Raw genomic sequence first — 19,608 nt, forward strand, 5'->3', positions numbered from 1 at the left:
CTGCACCATTACGTTTTGTCCTGTGTTAGTTTGTCCTGTGCAAGTGGAGGGGAGTGCGCAATGATCCTGCTCTGCAGTGTGAGGCTGCATACTGAGAAAACTTTTTCGAAAACTGAAGTTACAAACTTGGTTTGTAGGAGGCTGTGGCAACGCGTAACAGAGTCTCTGCGGGATGGAGACATCGATAAGGCTACAGAGCACAAGCGAGCCCTTGAAGAACGACAGAGGAATGAAGAGAGGCTTCGTGCTGAAACAGAAACACCTTGGTGTACTAAATACTTCCTCAAAGAAGTAAGTCCCAAAGTAGATAGCTGTTGATGAAGGCAAAGGCAGAACTACACTCAAAGCAGGTGCACGTGTGGGTATGTGTCCTGTCAGAACAGAGTATTTGGCCTTGGGTCTTATAGACTAGCTCCGTGGGATCCAGAGGAGTAAGGTGACGTACCAGCTCCCAGGTGTGACTTTACCTTTCGTTTCCCAAATGCTCTTGTTTTGTAATACTGTACAGTGAAATATTTGCCTGTTCTGTGATTCTCCCTTTTACTGAGCTCTTCCCCATGGCATGTGGAAAATGGCTTTACGCGTATGTGCTGTATAAGCAGACTGCCACAGTAAATACCTGAGGAAAAGAATCAGCGGTACTAATTGCGCTTATGTTGTGTCCATGTAAACGCAAAATATTATTGTTAGGAAGGAAGAGGAATTTATTCTGTATTTTGAACTTTCTGTTCTTGCACATTATGTTTTGGATGGAGCGTATTTGTTCAGTGGCTTATCCTGCATTGCAATAATGGTAGTAATAATAACATAGTAAGACTTAAGTTAAACTGAAGGCTGCCCAAAAGACAGGAGACTGCTGATGTGGTAACTTTAAAATAGGCTTTCCTTGCAATCCAGATGATAATGGAACTGCATCGAGATCTTTGAGACCCATGCAAGAGGTTAGGACTCAGCTAAAACCTAACTGTGGAACCTTTACCTACTAAATTGCAGTAATGTGACTCCCCTGCCTTTTTCTTCAAGGTATCTGTGGTCTAGCAAGGTTTTAAAGTATAGGTTAAAAAGGTGATGTGTATGTGATCGGTTTTTTTAGGATCATTAGCTCCAATAAGCTTTTTTGTTCCATAAAGCTATGTTAGCGTGATCAGCTCAGATTTAGACATTTATGTTGTTAGTATCTAGATTTAGATAAGGTCAACTTCTGTCACTAATGTGAGAGAGATCTACCCAGAAAATTTTAAACGTAGTCCAGAGGTACTTAGTTCCAAGAAACCAGTTGGGCTGTGTTAGAGCTAATAACCACTGGATAGCTGCCCCTCTGCTGGTGCCTTATTTTGTCTTTTTAAAGAAATCTGGATCATGGAGTTGAGAAGAATGGCTTTCTATCTGGGTTAATTGCAAGTGCAGCCAGTTTCCAGAGTGCGCTGTAGCTCAGCGGGAGTCGTGCATGTTCTGAAGCAGTCTCAGAAGCCTGCAGAGTTGATCTGTCTTAGTCTGTGGGAGTTAAAGTTAGAAGCTATGTCCCTCTGGTTTTCACAGCTATCAGTCTACTAGCTGTGTGAAGAGACTTCTACCGAGGCAGTGTCTGTATTATAACTGTGTTTTCTCTTTAAATTGCAGGGAGACGGCTGGGTTTATCATAAACCCCTCTGGAAAGCAGTCTCTGCTGTGCAAGCTCAGCAAACGGACACTAACTAGAAAAGCTGCTTACAGATGAGTTTCCTGTTTCTGATATTCTCTCTTTCCCTGTCTCTCGAAACACAGTAATCACACTGAGTGTCCCCTTTTTATGTAATAGTGAAAACTTAAATGAGCGTAAAGAAATAAACTAGGGCACTTTAAAGCTGTTCAAAACGAGGTGGTAGAGACAAACTTGCCAGATACATTCAACCAACTTGTTTTTTTGTATGATCCAGAAGATTTTATCTGACTTCTATAAGATTCTTCTAAGTAGGTCTGATTGCAAAAGCTGCCTAAGAGAAGAAGGAATTGTTTGGTTTTTGGAGTGACGTGGGAACTTTTTTCTACATCAAGCTCTAATAACTGAAACATGCTCAGTACCCGTGTAGACAACAGCACCAACAAATTGCTGCTTTTATGCCCGGCATTAAACCTTTTTTGGCAAAAACTGGAGAGGTGTTTGGAAGACGTGCCTGAAATCAGTGTTAAGAAACAATTGGATTGTGACAACTTTTTTCTTCAGAGAGAATGCGTGCATGCATCAGAGGAATATGGAATATATGTAGAGACTACCGTTCTTTTTTATGGATTTATAAAAGCAATTAGAATTGTAACCATGGAGAAATTTTTCCTCTGAAACATTTTAATATACTTGAAATAATTGACTTGAATTGGAAAAGTAATTTGAACACTTTTCAACTCCTAGTTTTATTAAATCTTTGAGTGACTTTGATTTTTTTTTTCTCATGTTGTAATGTACTGAGGTTTGGCCTTTTCTCCTCCACCTTCTCTTCTAAGGACTAAGGCTTTCAAACAGAACAGAAACTACACGATTTTGTATTTAAACTTCTCTACCCATCAAATCATCGCAAAGGTGAAGTATCAGTGTTACAAACTATCCTTTGGATTGTTTTGGTTTTTCTCCTGTGGTGTTATTCAGAACAAAGCAGTGAAATGTGGCCTGTGAATACATGGACTGTAGGCTTTGGTTTTTCATCTTACCATTAAAAAAAAAAAAAGCAAAAAGCTGATTATACTGAAGACTGGGTATTGATTTGAAACACAATCAGATATCAGGAAACTGTATTCAGGTACAAACATCCTTTGTTTTTTATAACTATTTTATTGAAGTCTAAGAATTGCTGGCAATTAAGAATAGTACCTACTATGGCTTTCGTTATTGTTGTAACTACAAGCTACCTTAATTTTTCCAACAGTGGTGCCTTACTCTGTTTTTTCTTCTGATGTAGTCTTCCAGTCAGTGTATATAACATTATCTGCCACTTCCCAGCCATGGCAATGGCTGCACCTGATCCATCCTCATGAGAACTCACATCTTTGTGATCTGGTAAGGTGTTTTCTGCGGAGAAGATACAAGTGTAAGAATGCATCAGAAGGTTTAAATAACCATGTTAACTTTCAACACAAACTGTAAATTGTGCAAAAGAAAAAGTTGCATTTATGCACAACTATTTTGATTTTTCTTTTTTTTTTTTGCTGTGAAATGCACTGAGATCTCCATGCGAGTCATTGTCCCTTTGTGAGAGGTGGGGGTGGGGACAATAAAACTACAAAATAAATAATTTGTTCTGTTTGCTTTCCCAGAGATCAGGTGGCCAGGAAGAATTGATTGTTGTCTTTTATGCTGGAGATCTGTCTGTCAGGGCTTTCACTGGCCCTTAAAGCGGGATATTTTGGCACTGTGCACTTCAGTAGTAACTCTATTCTCCAGCAGAAGAATGTGTTTTAGACCCTGCTGTCTTGTTTGTGATATTCTATACAACTACCCTGTCTTCTTAGTTTTGGTTATCTATTGGGCATTTTCATGTTCAACCAGGAATAAAAATAAAAATGAAAACCATGGGATTAGTTCCTCCTTGTTTCTGGTTCTGCAGCACATTTGGGACATGCTTCTCAGGCAATTCAAGGATTTGGGGTAGGAATCATGGTGGCAGCATGTGGGCCTCCTCTGTCTAGGAGTTCTTTGGTACCCGTACCAAGCTGGGGATGGGCAGAGGGGAAGAACATAGACTGACAGTGCTTTGTATGTTTCCTAGTTGTTTTATCTCTGTCACACGGTGGATGCTCTTTAAATAAACGACAAGGGCTCTGGTGCAAAGTCCAAACGTATTCCCCTAGCGTATGCTCAGCTGATAAACTTGTGCTTATTAAAATACAGATCCATGACTCAGTTGCTGAGCTCTGGTTGAAACTTTGATTTGTGAGTGTGTCAAGGTGGTGGCTGTAAAGCAGACTGAAAAGCTCACATATTGACCCTAAACCCATTTGCATTCCTTATATTATATAAAGTCAAGTTATTTCTCTTCCACCATTGTCTGGGATGCTTATGGTTTCACATTGAGAAAGCTGTTACTAGTTTTGTTGTGTAAAAAAAAAATACAGCAATGCTGAAGTAGTAGTCTTAAAACATGAGATGAATCCTTTTAACATATAGGTGCTGCTAGGAAAAAAAGGTAAAATCTTCCTTTGCTCGGATGATCACAAGAACTGGAATGGCTTCATGGTGTGAGTTTAGCGATGATGCAAATTTCTTGTTATTTCTGGAAACAGAGGATGTAGCTGAAAACAGTTTTTTTTAAAAAAAAATCTAGCCACTTAATATCCAACATAAATTATGTGACATTTATTTGATTCTTGTAAGAGTTGCGAGTACTCAGCAGACTGCCATGTATTTTTCCCACTGACCAGATTTGATTCTTTTGCATAACTACTGTTGTTCCCATCTTGTGATTTCTGGAGTGAAAGGAAGGGATTGCTGCTGCTTCCTGTATCGGTATCGTGTAGAACCACAGTGTGTTAAATGGGGAGCATGGCAAAATTAAGGATTTAGGCTTGTTCCCCCCCTTTTTTTTTTTTTGGCTTGGTTGGGATCTACTGAATTTAAGAGCAAAGTTCTTACTGATCTCGGTGGTTTTAGGGCGCTTGGAGATATAGGTAGAGCTTGGAGCTTAACTGGCCCTCTTCAGAGGTGCTGGGTATCCTGCTGCTCATGGAGAGCTGAGTGTGGCGTGTCACTTTTTAATGTGGGAATGCAAATGTATGATCCTGAAAGCTTGGTTATTGACTTGTTTTTCATTGGGGGGTGGGTGGAATGAATGCGTAAATGGCCGAGTTTGTTTGCAGGCATGGGGAGGGGAATAAATTAGGAGGCATTTCTTAAAATACTCTTCTGAGTGGAGTATCTACAGTGTAAACTATTGAGGCTAGGGCAAAATCTGTCTCCCTAGGAGAATTTCCAGCCTTCAGAATCGGAGCTGCAGCCTTCAGCTTTCAGTTCATACAGGCTGATCCCCTCTGGGTCCTGGTCGCCTCTGGAAGAAGACCAGGTCAGAGTGCATTTTAAAGCCTCTTGAACTGAACTTGGAAGAAAAAGTGAATAAATTCACCAGTGCTATATCCAAACAACTTCGTGAAAAAATCAGTGGGGAAACTGCGCTGAATATTACAGGAAGGAAGGATTTGACAGCGTAGAGGGAGTTTGGTGTGTTCTCAGTTTCTCTCTCTATTAGAAAAGCTGCATCATGCCCTCTGTTCCTCCTGGGCATACAGACAGAGCAGTGATTAATGCATTAAATAAATAAGACTGAAGTTGGGTGGGTGGAAAGGGTGGTGTTTATGGTGAACCAGCGAAGATATGCTTCGAGAGACTGGATTAACTTGGTAAGATGACAGAGGTAGCAACCAGGTGGGCGACTGCGGAGAATGACAGGTAGGGTAACAGTTGCAAGTGGAAACTTGTACATCACAGCTGATGCAGCTTTTTGTTATTTAGATTTGATGCAACCTAATTCATTCCCCTTCTGAGGGAATTAGAGACGTTTTTGTGCTACCTTTAGTTTAGGGGCTGTGGAAGTGTTCCAAAAAGGCGGAAACAACAGTGAGACGAGAAGAGCTTTTTGTATGTGCTGGCGCTGTCGTAGCCATGTGTTTTGAGAAACCAAAGCAACCCTGCGGATCTCCTTTGCTGCTGCACATCGGGGAGCCTCGGCTGGAGGCTGCTTGTGGCCTTTACGTGGTTTACTCCCTTCCCCTGGCATCTGGAGGTTGATCCATGCCATGCTGGCAAGCAAACTACTCCTCTTTCCTGCTCTCCTGGGAGAACCTCTGTGTAGGTGCATGTCAGGTATGGGCTTGCAGGGCTTCTTAGTAGCAGCTAAGGTTTTTATTGCCTTTTGCTTGCAAGGATTAAGATTTGCAGTGCCAGGGTTCAGTGAGGTGTGACTTACCTTTCGTGTTGGGTTAATTGCCTTTCCACTGCAGAGGCCATCTGGCTTGGTCCGGTGGTTATGGGAAGGAAAGGTCCCAGCTCTGCCTGATCATGTTTCTTCAGGTTGAGTAACGCAGCGGGGTGCGTGTGAAAGAGCTGCAAGAAGAATTGGCCAACGTGCCCGTGTTGACAGGATTACTGTGGTACGGACCTGCTGGTTGGAGGCGGCTGGAAACCAGACTGGGTACCAGGGGGGTGGGAGGGGTGGTGGTGGTGGAAAGAACTGTCCAGACATCCTGAATGGAGACTTCTTAGGCTGGAACAGTAGTGCCTGCACATGCACGTTTTTCTTCTGTTCAAGAAATTCCACATGGCCACCTGAATCATTAAGGACACCCAGGAATTCCCCATTTGAAAAGGAAAAAAAAAGTGTGGGGGAGTTGCAGCAAATCGGGCTTCGATAAACTGGATTATCGGGTATCTTCACAATGTATTAAGGACTGCCTGATCAACTGAATAACTTCTTGGGTGCTGGCTTTAGTTCCACTGAGAATCATTTCAAGTCACTACCTCATCTCTTTGCTGCTGCTACAACAGTTTTGTGTTTTTTTTTTTTGGGGGGGGGTGGGGTGGTGAAGTGGCTTTACAGTCAGTGTTTTGACTTCTGTGGAATAAGCAGTTAGGGGAGAAACTCGTGATGACTGCATGGAAGGACTTCAAAAGATGAACGTGGAGTTCAGGTGCTTATTAATAAAAGATTAAACATTATTATTTTAAAAAATAATAAAAGAAATGCTTTGCATCATTATACATTTAAAGTAAGTACAAAATCAGTTCATATACACTGTTGCACTTTAACCAAAGTATTGATTCCACAGTTCACTGTATCTGTGGGAGGAAACAGATCTCATAAATAAGTTATGTACTAGATCTTAGTTCCATTTGGAAAAACGAAGGGAGGCTTTTTCCCCGTGAGCTGAACGCTCCTGGCGTATCCTCCTGCTTCTCCCGATGAGGCTTTTTGCCTGCTGTGTCACTGCACGTTTCTGCTCCCGTCGCTGTCCTGGTGCTCCCCGCCCGGGGAGGCCGTTTTGTCGGCCTCGTTGTCCGTGTTGTTGTTGAGGATGTCGTCGCAATCCATTTGCGCCATCAGGTTGAAGCGCTCGGCCACGCAGTGGGCGGTGAGGCGAGCCTCGGGGTCGTGGTCCCAGCACTCGGTGATGGTGTCGCACAGAAAACGCATTCCCTGCGGGTGGAAGGGCTGAAATTAAGGGCTGAAGGCAGGAGGAAGGGAAGCTAAAAGCTCATCTAAAGCAAGTGTTTTAGTAGGCTTTTGACAGCTTCCTGTGGAAATGCCTAAGCTTAAGCACAGGAGGAAAAAGCACTGGAAAGCTGTGGCAAATGCCAACATTTGTACTGGTACTGGCACCGCTCGGGTCGCAGCAGCATCCTCTGCGGACATGGGGTCTGGTCCCAAGCATTTTTCACCCTGCCAGGAAATCCTTCCTGAAAGCTGGCGTGTGATCACTTGGGGGGCTTTAACCAAGGGACTTACGCCCTCCATCTCCTCTCTGCCTTGGCCGTTTGCATGGAGCTCCCTACAATCAGGAGGGCGAGGGGAAGTGCAGGTGGTGACCCGCAGGGCTGGGCGGAGGGGGCAGGCAGGGGCGGCTTGAAGGCAAGTTTGGAATTAAAAGTTTAAAATTAAACTTCTTCAAACATACTTCTTGTTTCAGCAGCTTCCTCAAAGGGCCAGCCATGCGAAATACTCCTTGCAGTGTGCAGCTGAACTTTTGTTTTCTTGCCACAAAATAGCGTGTTACGTGGGGCTGGGTGCTTTTCTGCGTGCTTCAGAACACGTTCAGTTCCTCTTGGCTACAATGGTTACAACCCCCAGTAACGTGTGTTTTTTTTTCCTCCGTTGGCGTAGTGATGTGAAGAGTCCCAATATTTTTAATTAAACAGTAGTGTCCTGCTGGTGCTCCCCCCTTTTAAGCCAGTAATGCAGCTGCACCAGAAGCCCTGTTGAACCTCCCTTTGACTCTGTGATTCCTATCATGTGCTATTGCTTTTCTCATCATTGTCAACCAAGGTTGCACCACAGTGGAAAAATCATTATTCTAAATAAAGCATCATGTTTTTCAGTGTTTTTGTGCATTTCTTAATTTGCAATTAAGAGAACAACAAAAAAAAAAAATCTCATGAAGATGAAAGAAAACCACGGGTCTCAGTGGTGTGCCACGAGTGTCGTCTGTCCTGCACCTTTCTCTGAACCCGCTGCTCTGTGCCAAGGTTTGTTGTACTGAATGTTGTACTAAATCTTCCGTAATGGACCCAGATTAGAGGGAAGGAGCTTGTGCAGTGAAACTGACAGATGGTGCATTTCAGTGCTTCTGATATCATTCATTTGCTAGCTTAATCGAGAGGATTTGAAGATAATTGATTAACGTGCGAAAATGAGCTAGTTTAGCTGAAGCTCTTTAAAATAAGCCTTTTCTCAACTAGAAGATGGCACTGTTAGATTGTTTAGTCACCAGCTGTCTGTGCTTGCTTTACGCTGGAATCAGGACATCTATTTGCAGCTTGCCTCATAAACGTGGTGATGCTCTCTTGACTGCTGCATTTTGTTACGCTCGTGAAGTGGGCTTAGTTTGGGTTTGGTACTTGATACCCCCGGTTTCTGAGGGATGCTGCTTGCTCTGTCTGGCTATAGTTAGTTTTACAAGTGTATTTTTAGTAGCAGTATTGACTTAAGCTCCCAGTGCTCCTTCCTGCCCTGCACCAGCCCTCCAGCAGTGACAGTACAGCAGTCTGCTCAGCAGCCTCATAAACCAGCTCTGGGAATTTATCTGGCCTAAATAATCACTTTTTTTTAAATGGCAAAATGAGGTGGAAGCATGGGCGTTTACAAATTGTCTGGGATACTTTGGGGATAATGTTCTTTAATGGGCTTTGTTGTGCAGCCTTGCAAGCAGCTGCGCGGCACGCTGGGTGAGTCAGCTCTCGGGGAAATTAGTGCTGTGACCCCAAGGATGGCAGCTGAAAATCCTAACCCATGACTAGCAGTCGCTTGAGTGAGAGGGAGCCCTATGTTGAAATGCAAAAGCAACCTTTGGAGCGATGTAACAAGCTGGTTTTCTTCGACAGGACGATCTGTGGGTGCTTCTGCAGGCGAGCACCTTGTCTCGCCAATGTTGGTGTCGCCCAGCGCACCTTGGAGGTAGCCCGGGGGCTGGAGGCACCGAGCGGCAGGAACTGGTGGAACTGGTGGACTTCTGCTGTTTCCCAGCAGATGGTGCTGCCCTGTGCTGCATCCTGGGGAGGCTCGTTGGGAAACGCTGGGAGTGTTTCTTAAAGCCAGGCTTGTAGGGAGATGTTTATTAGACCAGCTAATATTAGTCAGAGGCAAACTTTCAGGAACACAACATGGCTTTTCTGTTCCTCTTCCCCAGTGACTATTAGGTGGTCTAATAAAAGTCACTGGCTTATAAACCTCGCTCTGTTTGCGTGCTAGACCAACCCAACTACAGCGGCATTATTTCTCGGAGGTAATTGCAGTCAGCCCTTGTCCAGCTCCGCAAACAGCGCAGTTATGGTTAGGCTCTATCAGGGTGTGATTTCTGACAACCCAAGCCTCTGTATGTTTTTCTTGTGGTTTCAAAGTTTATCAGGGACCCTGGGAGGTGAATGTTTGAGATGAATACTCAAAGGCTTCAAACATGCAGCACTGCTGATTTAAGTTCCCGTATTTTTACTACATCAAGGGAAAAGGCTGGGTGAACTTCAGCTGTGAACTTGCTGACTGATAAACTCACCGATGGTCCAACAGAAACCACGGATTCATTTGATGCTGGTTGCAGCTTTGGTCAGCCAGGTACCTTGGGGCTTTGGACAAACACCTTTCTGAGAGAGATGTAGGGAATATGTGGCCTTCTGCAGTCATGAAACTGTGTCTTTCCTCTCAAAAAGTCTGGCTTTGTATGCTGTGCAGTCAGTGGAAGCAGTGTGTTTTAGGGGTGGATGGTGCAGAACGATCTGCAGCAATCAATGACCGAGCGCTGCAGGGCCCTGTGAGCCAGCAGTCCCAATGTTTCAGCTTGTTTTTCAGATGAGCTGAAATGTGGATGAGTTTATGGTGTTTTTCTATATGACGTGAGATTTAAGAAGTGCCATTCGGCCAAGATTTAAAAATCACGCTCGGCACGTGTTACCCCTCGTGTCCTCAATGCAGGGAGGAGAGTACTGGATGTGGGGAAGAGGACACCGTGTCAGGGCCAGGAGGGAGCCGTGTGGGAGCAATATTTCTGGAGCTGGTTGTTCTGGGTGTGTTTGTGGGTGCCTTTAACAGCATATCTCATTACCGCTGAAGTGTTTCTGTTCTAGAGCACTGGACTATGCTTCCTGTGCTGAGATGCTGTGCTCTCAGACCCTCTGAGCTAACGGCTGCTGGAAGGCTTTCCCTGGGGAAGACGTGAGCCTTTCAGTTTCCCTGTTTCTCAGCTTCACGCGTGTTTTCTGCCTGTGTCACTCAAGGGAGAGGCTGCCCATCTTCCCTTTTCTTGTAGAAGTGGACATCCTTCCTCCCGTGTCCCAGGTCCTGCCCTCAGAGGTCCGAGGTTACCTCTGAGCTTGAGATCTCCTCGACCAAGCGGGCAGAAGCCCGTATGCACCTTCCTCCCCGCCCTGCCTGCTGTGGGAAGGCTTGATGCAAGGGATGGCATGTTCCCTGAGCCACGGGTTTCTGGGTGCAATGGTGATGGCAGAATTGGAGCAGACTCACAGGAGTTAGTGTTTCAGGAGACTTGTGCTGAAGTGCTCTGTTTTGCTGCACTACAGCACCCACGGGATGGCTGAATGCCATCGCCTGGCGTTCCTAGTTTCTGATTGTGGTCACTTATTCACCAACTAATTTTTCTCTACCCCTGGTTGATGGCTTTAAGTGGGTCTAGGGGGTTTATCTGAGCTCAGGCAGCCGTGCTGATTTGATTGCAGTTTTACTAATTTGCAGGATGGGTCAGTGAGGTGGGGCAAGGTGGGTTGCTCCTGCCTTACCTGATGTACCAGCCAGCTGCTAGGGATCTCAGGCCGCCCTCTGCCGTGCAGCACGATGTCTCTCATGGTGTCCACGCAGGGCTGCTCCTGGACTTTCGACCCAAAAGGCAGCTCGTAATTCTTTACCTCTGCAAGGAAGTGACAGCAGTGTAATAGGACAGTTTTTGTACGCTCGCTGCCTTACTTTGGTGTGTCCTACTGGACGTGAATAAATGTGTTTTTATCAGTCTGCAAAAACTGATCTGGAAACAATTTAGGATTTGAACACACAAGTATAGTGCCAGGTTTTAAAGGTGGTTTTCAGACAGGTTGGGCGAACCCCCTGGCCACTTCCCTGAACGTAGGAGTGCTGCAAAGGACTTGCTCTTCCTTTGGGTGAAGCGTGTTTTCAGCAGGTAAAATGTGCCATGGGGGTGAAAGACAGGAGAGACAACCGCAATCGGCCTGTGGGCAGGGGTCGGGCAAGAGGAGAAATGGCCCCTGCAGAAGAGCAGCCCCAAGTCAAGGCAGACCAACGAGGAGCCCCACACTGCAGAGGTGAGAGGCCACCCTTTGTCTTTCCCAACCCCAATAGCTTTAATTAGCTTTAATTTTCTGGCCGCTCACCAGCACCTTGTGGGCCAAGCAAAGATGCTCGGTTGCCTACATTGTGCAGCTGCATCGTGCAGATGCAGCAGGGGGTGTGTTTATACTCTAAGGACAGCAGCTGAAGCCTGAATTGGGGGCTTTCTGATCCCCCAAGTGAAATTCTGGGTTCTGGGTCTGCGTTTACTGAATTTACCCCCCTCGTTCCCATTCTCTTTGCTTTGTAACACTTCATTACCAGGAGATGCTGAGCCCTGGGACAGCCACCCCCTCGTCCTGAAGACCTGAGCTGGAGACCTCCTTGAGCCATCCACCCCCACTAAGCTTTTCTGCAGCTGCAGCCGGAGATGTTGGGGTCCCCTCTGCTGCTCCTTGACCACGGTGCCAGCCCCTTTGAGCCACAGCACATGCAGTGAGAGCCTGGGCAAATGCCGGCCCTTGGTGGGATCTGCCACCAGCTCTTGGTGACCACCCAAAACCACATCCTGTGCCAACAGCCCTGCATCAAGGTGGAGCAGTGTCACCACCAGGGACATGTGGGCTAGGATGGTCCCTGTACGTGTGGGAAGGGAGCTACGAAGTACCAGACAAGCCTGGGTGCGACATTCCTACCTCCCACCACTTCACATCTGGAGGCCATCTCCCACAGAACGAGGGCCATGGAGTAGACGTCCATCTGCTTGAAGGACTCCAGATCTTCCAGGTTCACCCTGGACTCCAGGACCTCAGGAGCCATGTACCTGGCGGTGCCCACCTACCCGCAAACAAGAGAAGAGTTAGCAGGGGCAGGGGAGCACACGGGTGAGGTCTCCTGGTGTGGATGGTCAGGTGTAGAGACCACTGCTCTGCCTCCATCAGCCTGCTGTGGCTGTGGGGCTGCACTCTCTGTGGGCTCTGGAGGTGAGGACTCCCTTAAGGTACCCAAAAGCAGCACCTGGCAGAGCTGCCCTGTGTAATGGGGCTCATCCCATAGGTTTAAGCTTTGACCACCCCAGGTCCCGTTTGTAAAGGCCACATCTCCCACCCGGTGCCACGCATCTGATGGCATATGTGGCTTGCAAGGGGCCTCATCCAGGGGGGTGCTGAGGGGTCGTACTCGCCTGCCCGCTGTTGGCAAAGTCGTCTACCGTCAGGGAAGGGTCGAGGCGTATGGCGATGCCGAAGTCGCAGAGCACGCACTCCTGCTCGTTCTTCACGAGGACGTTGGTGCTTTTGATGTCCCGGTGGGCGATGGGGATTTTCGGCCGGCCGCAGGCGGTGTAGTCGCTGTGGAGGTGGGCCACCCCGTTCACCAGCGACCCTGCCATTTTTTGCAGGTCCATCCAGCTCAGGACGTGACTGGACAGATAGTCCTTGAGGTTGCCCCGGCTGTGGTAGGCCGTGATGAGCCAGTACTCCCTGCGGGGCCCCGAGCCCCGGTCCTCGGCTGTGAGGAACTGCAGGACGCTGTCGTGCTTGAGGCTGGCGTCTGTGAAGATCTGGCTCTCGTTCTTCCAGGAGGAGTACTCCTCGCAGGGGAAGATCTTCACCGCCACCGTCTCGTACTGCCCCGAGCTGCTGTGGTTCAGCTTGGCCCTCCACACCTCGGCGAACTGCCCTTTGCCCACCATCTCGTCCAGCTCGATGGGCAGCAGCTCGGTGTTGTGGTTGAGGCTGTTGGCGCAGGTTGGGCTCAAGCTGGCAGGGCCGTCGTCCATCATCACGGACAGCTTCTCGTCCCGCTCTGCCGCCCTGCCCGGCTCCGGCAGCGCCGGGGGCTGCCCCTGCTTCCCACCCCATGCCTTGGCTCTCTTGCGGCGCTTCTGCGTGCGGCAGAGGTAGAAGATGACGGTGATCATCACCGCCACCAGCAGCGGCGGCAGGAGGCTGATGGCAGCCACCGGGATGACCTCCTTGCTCTGCAGCATGGAGTAGCCTGCAGGGAGGGAAGCGGAGAGGAAGGCGCTGCCGTGAGGGGCCCGCGACATCTTGTTTTGATCGCGGGTAGGAGGAAAATATGTGGAGCGGTTAATAAGGCGCAGCCGTTCGCGGGGCGGTAATGCAGGCTGCACACAAATCCCATCTGAGCAAAGGGTAAGAACCCAGATGTATGCAATTATTGAGAGGGCTGTTCATTTTAGGTTTCGAATTCAGGCCTGTTTGTCAAGCAAGGGCCTGGGAGGCCGGCCTGCACTCAGTGGGCTGGGGGCGCCGGACCCCGCTGCAGCCACAGCCTCTCCGTGCCGGGGCAGAAATAATGGTGGTAAAGCTGAAGCAAGGCTTGCATGTATCAAATATCTGAGATTGTTAGGGGCTGGGGTTTTGCTGGAGCCCTTCTGCGCACAGAGGGTGAGGAGGGATGCTGGAGGGGAGGACAGGATGGCATGGAGGACCACGAGCGATGCTGCCGTGAGGGAGCATTGCTTCAGTGCTGTCCGTGTGTTGTTTACCATCACGTTGCAGCACTGGCACCCAGCTACCCACCCTGGGCACACTCGCTTTTGTTTTATGTCTTCTAAGCCCCTGTCCGCCTTCAGATCACTGGAGTGTGGGGGGAAAAACCCTAACCCTCGCGCAACGTGTAATTGTCTGATGCTTTGATGTTCGCAATTCCTGGAATAAACATGCTGACTTCAGTAGAGATATTCAAGTAAAATCTTACTCAGAGGTTTTTCTGCCAAGTATAATAACCCAGGGGAAGAGGGATAAGAATCATTCCATAAGCAAAACTCTTGCTGCTTGACCTCAGTGTGTGCAGATCATAATTCAGGTTCTGGAAAAACAGAGCGTTTCGCTATTTTACTTGGCAAATTTCAAAAAACGTGCTGCAGCTAATTTCTGCGAGGCTGTGAAAGCGTTTCTAAAATAGGCATCAGGTTCAAACCACAAGATCAACCTAAACTGATATAAATCAATAACTAACTCAGGAATATGTTTATTTTGGAAAGCGCGAGGCCTGGATATCACCTACTGCTTTAATGGCTTTTCCCGATGCTTAAGATCCCATCTCTGAAACGCTGAAGAAAGAGAAGATATTTTTAAGGGCGTCGCGTGCACGAGTCCCGAAAGCAGTAAGTTACCACAGCTTCAGCAAATTCCTTCATGAGGATGCCCCTTCCCAGTGCGAAACCCTTGCAATGAGGGGGCTGCAGCACGGCTCCCGCCCCTGCCACCGAGAGCAGAGGCAGCGGCTCTGCTCTCTGCAAAATACCCTGGGCCTCAGCCCACGCATTGCCCAGCTCTGGGGTTCGGCGTTTTGCGTGCTGGTTGGCAAAAGGAGGCTGTTTGTGAAAGTCCTGGCTGGGGGCGGCATTTCCAATGAGCCAGTTGTCATTTTGGTGTGAAATTATATATCCCAGCATCGGCTCTGGGATTTGACTATCTCTCTTTAGAAGTGTGTGTACCTGTTATGTTTGGCTCAGCGAGCAGCAAAGGACTGCCAAATTTAGCATCATTTACTTTCATTAAAAGTGGCTTGTTTGTTCTGAGAATTTGCATTTTATATGCTTTTTCTTTTTTTCTTTTTTTCCCCCTAGCATTGTGGGAGAAGCTGTGCTGCTGGATCGTAGGTTATACTTAGTATCATTTTCAGCATCTCATGAATTATGGAAAATTAGAGAGGGTTTGCTTTGCCTCTGTTATGGGTCAGATGCCTGATGGGCACTTGGATAGACCTGGTCCAGTTGGAGCTCTGGAGGTCTGGACAAGACTCCAGAGGCTGACGATCTAGCTGGTAGCTTTTCCAAAGCACACCACCCTCCTGAGGAACAGACACGAGCTGCCTCTTTGTTTTCCCCAGCATGGATTTACAGCTGCTGTAGGGCCTGCAGCCATGTGCAGGGAGAATGCTGCTGCAGAAGCCCCAGGAGAGGTGGGGAAGGTGATGCCCAGCACCGCTGCCTGCTGAGCCCTGTCTCCCCGGCACCACCATGCTGCTGGGCAGCAGTCTGGTGCAGGATCTGATCTGGTGTGATTTTCTCAAAGCTTTTAGACTGACTCGCTCTGGGTTACGTCAGCTTTTGGGTTCCCTGGCTGATTTGCCTCATGTCAAAGGGCGCAACCTACTGAAGGACACAATGCATTTTCCATCTGGTGTTCTCAGGAGGCATTTCTTGGAGGGATGGGTGAGCCACTGGCAAACTGCTAGGCTCAGTGAGGGGGTACAAACTTCACCTACCTCACACAGAAGGTCAAAGAAGACATTGCATCTGCTACCGTTTCTTGGAAATGCAAAGTCACGTGCATAAGCCCAACTCATGACTTATTTATTGTTAGATTTGAGTGCTCCTACCCACTTTAAATAACGCTAGCAAAGGTTACTCACCATTGGTGTGGTTTTCAAAGATAAGCTTGTCATTGCACTCCTGCTCATCCACGCAGCCACAGATGTAGATGATCCCCTCCTCACTGGGCTGGTGGGTCATGATGCAGCGTGAGGTGTTGTAGTTTGGGACCATGAGGTTTTCTATGGGACGATGTGGGTTGTGGCAGAGCGTGCTGATCCTGATGCTGTCGTTGTCCTGTCTCCTGCCGGCGCCAAACGAACCAACAAAGCGTTAGCCTAGCGGTGCAGCCTTCAGAGAGCAGGCAGCACGGGGTTTCCAGCCCAACATCACCCGAGCATCAGTTTTAAAGTGTGTATTGAATGACCTGTTTGTGGTGGCTCTGGTATAATTCTTATTGTATGTGCCTGTGGGCGGCTTTGTTAAATCTCTTTATCTCTTCCAAATGGTGGAAGAGAATTTCTAATGCATGCCAGTAGTAGGATCTGAGCCAGGGACTCTGCTGTTTCCTGTAGATAATTCACAAGTTAATAGGTGTTGGGTCAGGTAGTGCCAGCCCTAAGGCTCAGTGCCCTGCGTGGGATCTGGGGCAAAATCCCTCCTTTCCCAGTGCCAGCAACCAAGCCAGGTGCAGGTGGAATTACTCCCTCCACATTGCTGCTGCACGGTCCAAAGGAAACCTCCAAAGCAAGGACAGCCTCGTCCCAACTAGTGCATTATTCTGCCGCAATCCCTGCCTCGGCAGGGCTCCAAAACCCCATCACCTCTGCAGGAGAGAGGTAGGGGACACAGTGACTGTGATGCCTGCCCTCGAGCAATGGCTTGGCTGTGTGCCTCCATCCTCCTCCTCTCGGCATGCATGTGTTGGCGGAGCTGGTTGGCCCCATCTCATTGATGAATTCCTGGGCTAAATGCTGTTTTTTCAAGCACTGTCCTTGCATGACCACTTATGCCCACCTGCAGGAGCAGAGCCGTTGGGTAGCTGGTGGGGACTATAATTTAGCAGCTCCAAAGGTCAGAACGTTTATAGAAATAATGTGATGTTGATACAGCTCCTGGGCACATAGGGACTGCATGGCTGTGTCTGTTTCTAAGCCGTGGAAATCTGTCACATGTATGGGGAAAGGAAGGGTTTGTTTTTGGCCTGTGGTCTGACTCTTCAAGCGCAGGGTGCTCATTTTGCTGCAGATTCCCCATTCTCCATGTCGGTGCAGGCAACATTGGCTTAACAAGAGGGTCCAGCAAAACTCTGTCCTGGCACACGGGAGCCCCTTATTTCAGAGCACGGTGAAGCCATCCTTGCTGGTTAGCAGCCCAGAAAATCCACCAGGGAAGTGCTTTGCTGTGAGGTCTCCTATGCTCGCCGTGCCCCGAGCGGGTTTTGGCAGTGGTGCAGCACACGGGGCAGGCAGCTTGCTTTGGGTGTGGGGGTCGTGGGGATGCGTGGCTCTGACGGCCAAGATGGGGTAAGGTACAGAGCATGTTATTTTTAATAATGTTGTATTGGGCCTGTGCTATTTGGCCTCTGCATTAGTTTATGGGGAGATAAGCCCGAACTAGAATCACACTTGTGAAACTCCCACCACAGATCCAGAAAAATGCAGATCACCATCCAAACCCCAGGCGCGAGCTCATCTCCACCCCTCGGTTAAGGTCGTGGAGCACCACCAGCAGCCCTCACCACGGGCAGCACGGACAATGGGGCGACTGAGAGAAGAGCCAGCTGGGCAGGGAAGGAGCGTGTTCAAACTGCACGGCTCTTTGGGCACCTTGTGGCCAGTCCCATTGGTAGCCTGGGTGACAATTTTCCCCCAGGGGCCGAGTATATTCCCTCCAGAGCTTTTGGTGGTAGCTGTGAGGAGCTGCCATGAAGAAGAGCTGGAGCAGAGCTGACCCAGGTGGTTTGCATGGTGAGCAAGGGGTGGCAGCTGCACCGGGCCCAGCAGACCTTCACCTAAGGAGGATCAGTGCCTACTCCTCTAGAGCCAGTGTGTAATTAAGGGCTAATGAGGAGCTGAGAGCAGCTGCCAAGAACACCAGGGTGTGACCCTTGTTTCTGGAGAAAAATGGAGGTACAGAGAGATTTCACAATGCCTTGCAGGTCAGCTGGGAAATCGGAAATAAAACTGAAGTGAAGAACCCAGCTTTGTCATCCTCATCCCACTGGAGTGAGTGAAACAGCGCTGGCCTTAGTGCTCCCAGCATTTTCTTGGGAAGCCCAGGGAATTTGAAAGATGTTGGCTTTTCTATGCAGGATTTAAGGTCTTCTCCCCATCTGTGTGCAGGGGTAGTTGGGGCAGAGTGGCAGATTTTTCTGTTTTTGGGGGTGGGAGTGGTAAGGGGCATATTTTGTTTGTTTGTTTGGGTTTCTTGCTGGTCTTGTGTTTTTGTTATTTTTTTTTTCAGTCCATAATGCAACAATTATGTTGAGGCAAAACCCTGCTGAAAGTGGGGCAGTCCAGTGTTCACACTAATTAGCAGCTTGATATAAAGCCCAGTGATATGTGCTTAGCTGGCTCTCACTCTGGCAGCCAAATTAAAAGGGACAGAGAAGAAAATCACTTTGGGTAGACCCAAAATGGACTTTTGTTTTAGTTTTGCTCATGGGGACCAAAAAGCTGGGGGAGGCGCTCATCCGGGTGTACGTTTGACCCGAAATGCCGGATCATGTTTCCTTTCCAGGCATTTCCAGGAAAATCAAAAAAGGGTTTTTCCCTGGGGATGATACCAGCAGCTTGGTACCAGCTCAAATTCCCAGTTCCCTGGATGGGGACAGACCTTTGGGGCTGTAAATCCTCATCCGCACCCCTGCACCTGAACTGGGCTTTTCCCAGCCTGAGGCAGGAGGACATCACAGCTTTTGGGGTCAGGTCTGCTGGCTTTGCCCAGCAGGCTCAGCCTGCAAAGCTAAATTCAGGTTTGTGTGTACGTGGAGGTCCTGACTGCAGCACTGCATCAGGCATTTATATGCGTAATTTATTTAGAAAATAAACCAGTACTAATTATAGGAAAGACCAAATCACGTTGCAATTATGATTACAGCGGAGTCAACGGGGGAGAAATAGAAAGCCCTGAATGATTTTGGTGTCCAACAGCTCAAGCATGAGTGTCCCCACGAGCTCGTTCCCACAACCCCTTTTTCCCCACATCCCCCTATTCCCTGGGGCTGCAGCTCACCATATGGCCACGCAGATCTCGTAGGGGTCCTCGCAGTAGGAGTTGAGGTTGCAGTTGCTGTAGCACACCTCCTGCTCGCAGGCCGGCGGCGTGGAGTCGCACCACTTGCACAGGTTGGTCTTCAGGCTGCGGCGGGCGCCGGCGCACCAGGCTGCGGGGCACAGAGGGCAGCATCCATCTGATTTCAGCAATTCGCACATTGTTGGGGAAGGAGCCCAAAATGACTCTTTCTACATGGATTTGTAGCTTTTGTTTTGCCCAGCTGCTCAGTCCAACGTGCTTTAGCTGATGGCAAAGCTCGCAGGGAGCAGATGCAGCTCTGTTGGCCCCGCGGTGGCAGCTCCCACCGGACGGGAGCAAGTTATCTCTATTTTTATAGGAACTATTCTCAGTTAAGGAATAAATCCCGGCTAAATTTAAACTTCCTGTTAAGGCTGCTAAATGTCTTTTTTTTTTTTTTCAAGAAAAAAAGTAAAATGAAGCCACTAAATGGCTTATGTAGAAGTACATACTAATAAACATTTAGTGTAAGACACACATGCAGAAGTGCGCAGGTGGGAACTTGAACTACAGCAGCTATTTTTCAGAGGTGTGGGCTACCTGTACTTCGTGGGGAATTTTTAT

General features: G+C 48.2%; 2 protein-coding genes across 2 annotated transcripts in view; one reads left to right on the plus strand and one right to left on the minus strand.

The window, feature by feature from the left end:
- OSBPL11 (oxysterol binding protein like 11) overlaps nt 1-3,541 on the plus strand; it is a 37,730-nt gene extending 34,189 nt beyond the window's left edge. Inside the window, exons 12-13 of the mRNA XM_080600598.1 lie at nt 138-291; nt 1,621-3,541. Of these exons, the coding sequence (XP_080456724.1) occupies nt 138-291; nt 1,621-1,698 (232 nt within the window). The 3' untranslated portion in view covers nt 1,699-3,541. The remainder of the gene's footprint in view (nt 1-137; nt 292-1,620) is intronic.
- LOC308198354 (TGF-beta receptor type-2-like) overlaps nt 2,784-19,608 on the minus strand; it is a 31,727-nt gene continuing 14,902 nt past the window's right edge. The window contains 7 exon segments of the mRNA XM_080600613.1: nt 2,784-3,040; nt 5,928-7,154; nt 10,961-11,088; nt 12,158-12,299; nt 12,646-13,460; nt 15,849-16,051; nt 18,985-19,135. Of these exon segments, the coding sequence (XP_080456739.1) occupies nt 6,942-7,154; nt 10,961-11,088; nt 12,158-12,299; nt 12,646-13,460; nt 15,849-16,051; nt 18,985-19,135 (1,652 nt within the window). The 3' untranslated portion in view covers nt 2,784-3,040; nt 5,928-6,941.

Source organism: Anser brachyrhynchus, assembly GCF_964034855.1.
Source record: "Anser brachyrhynchus genome assembly, chromosome: 7".
NCBI classification, from domain to species: domain Eukaryota; kingdom Metazoa; phylum Chordata; class Aves; order Anseriformes; family Anatidae; genus Anser; species Anser brachyrhynchus.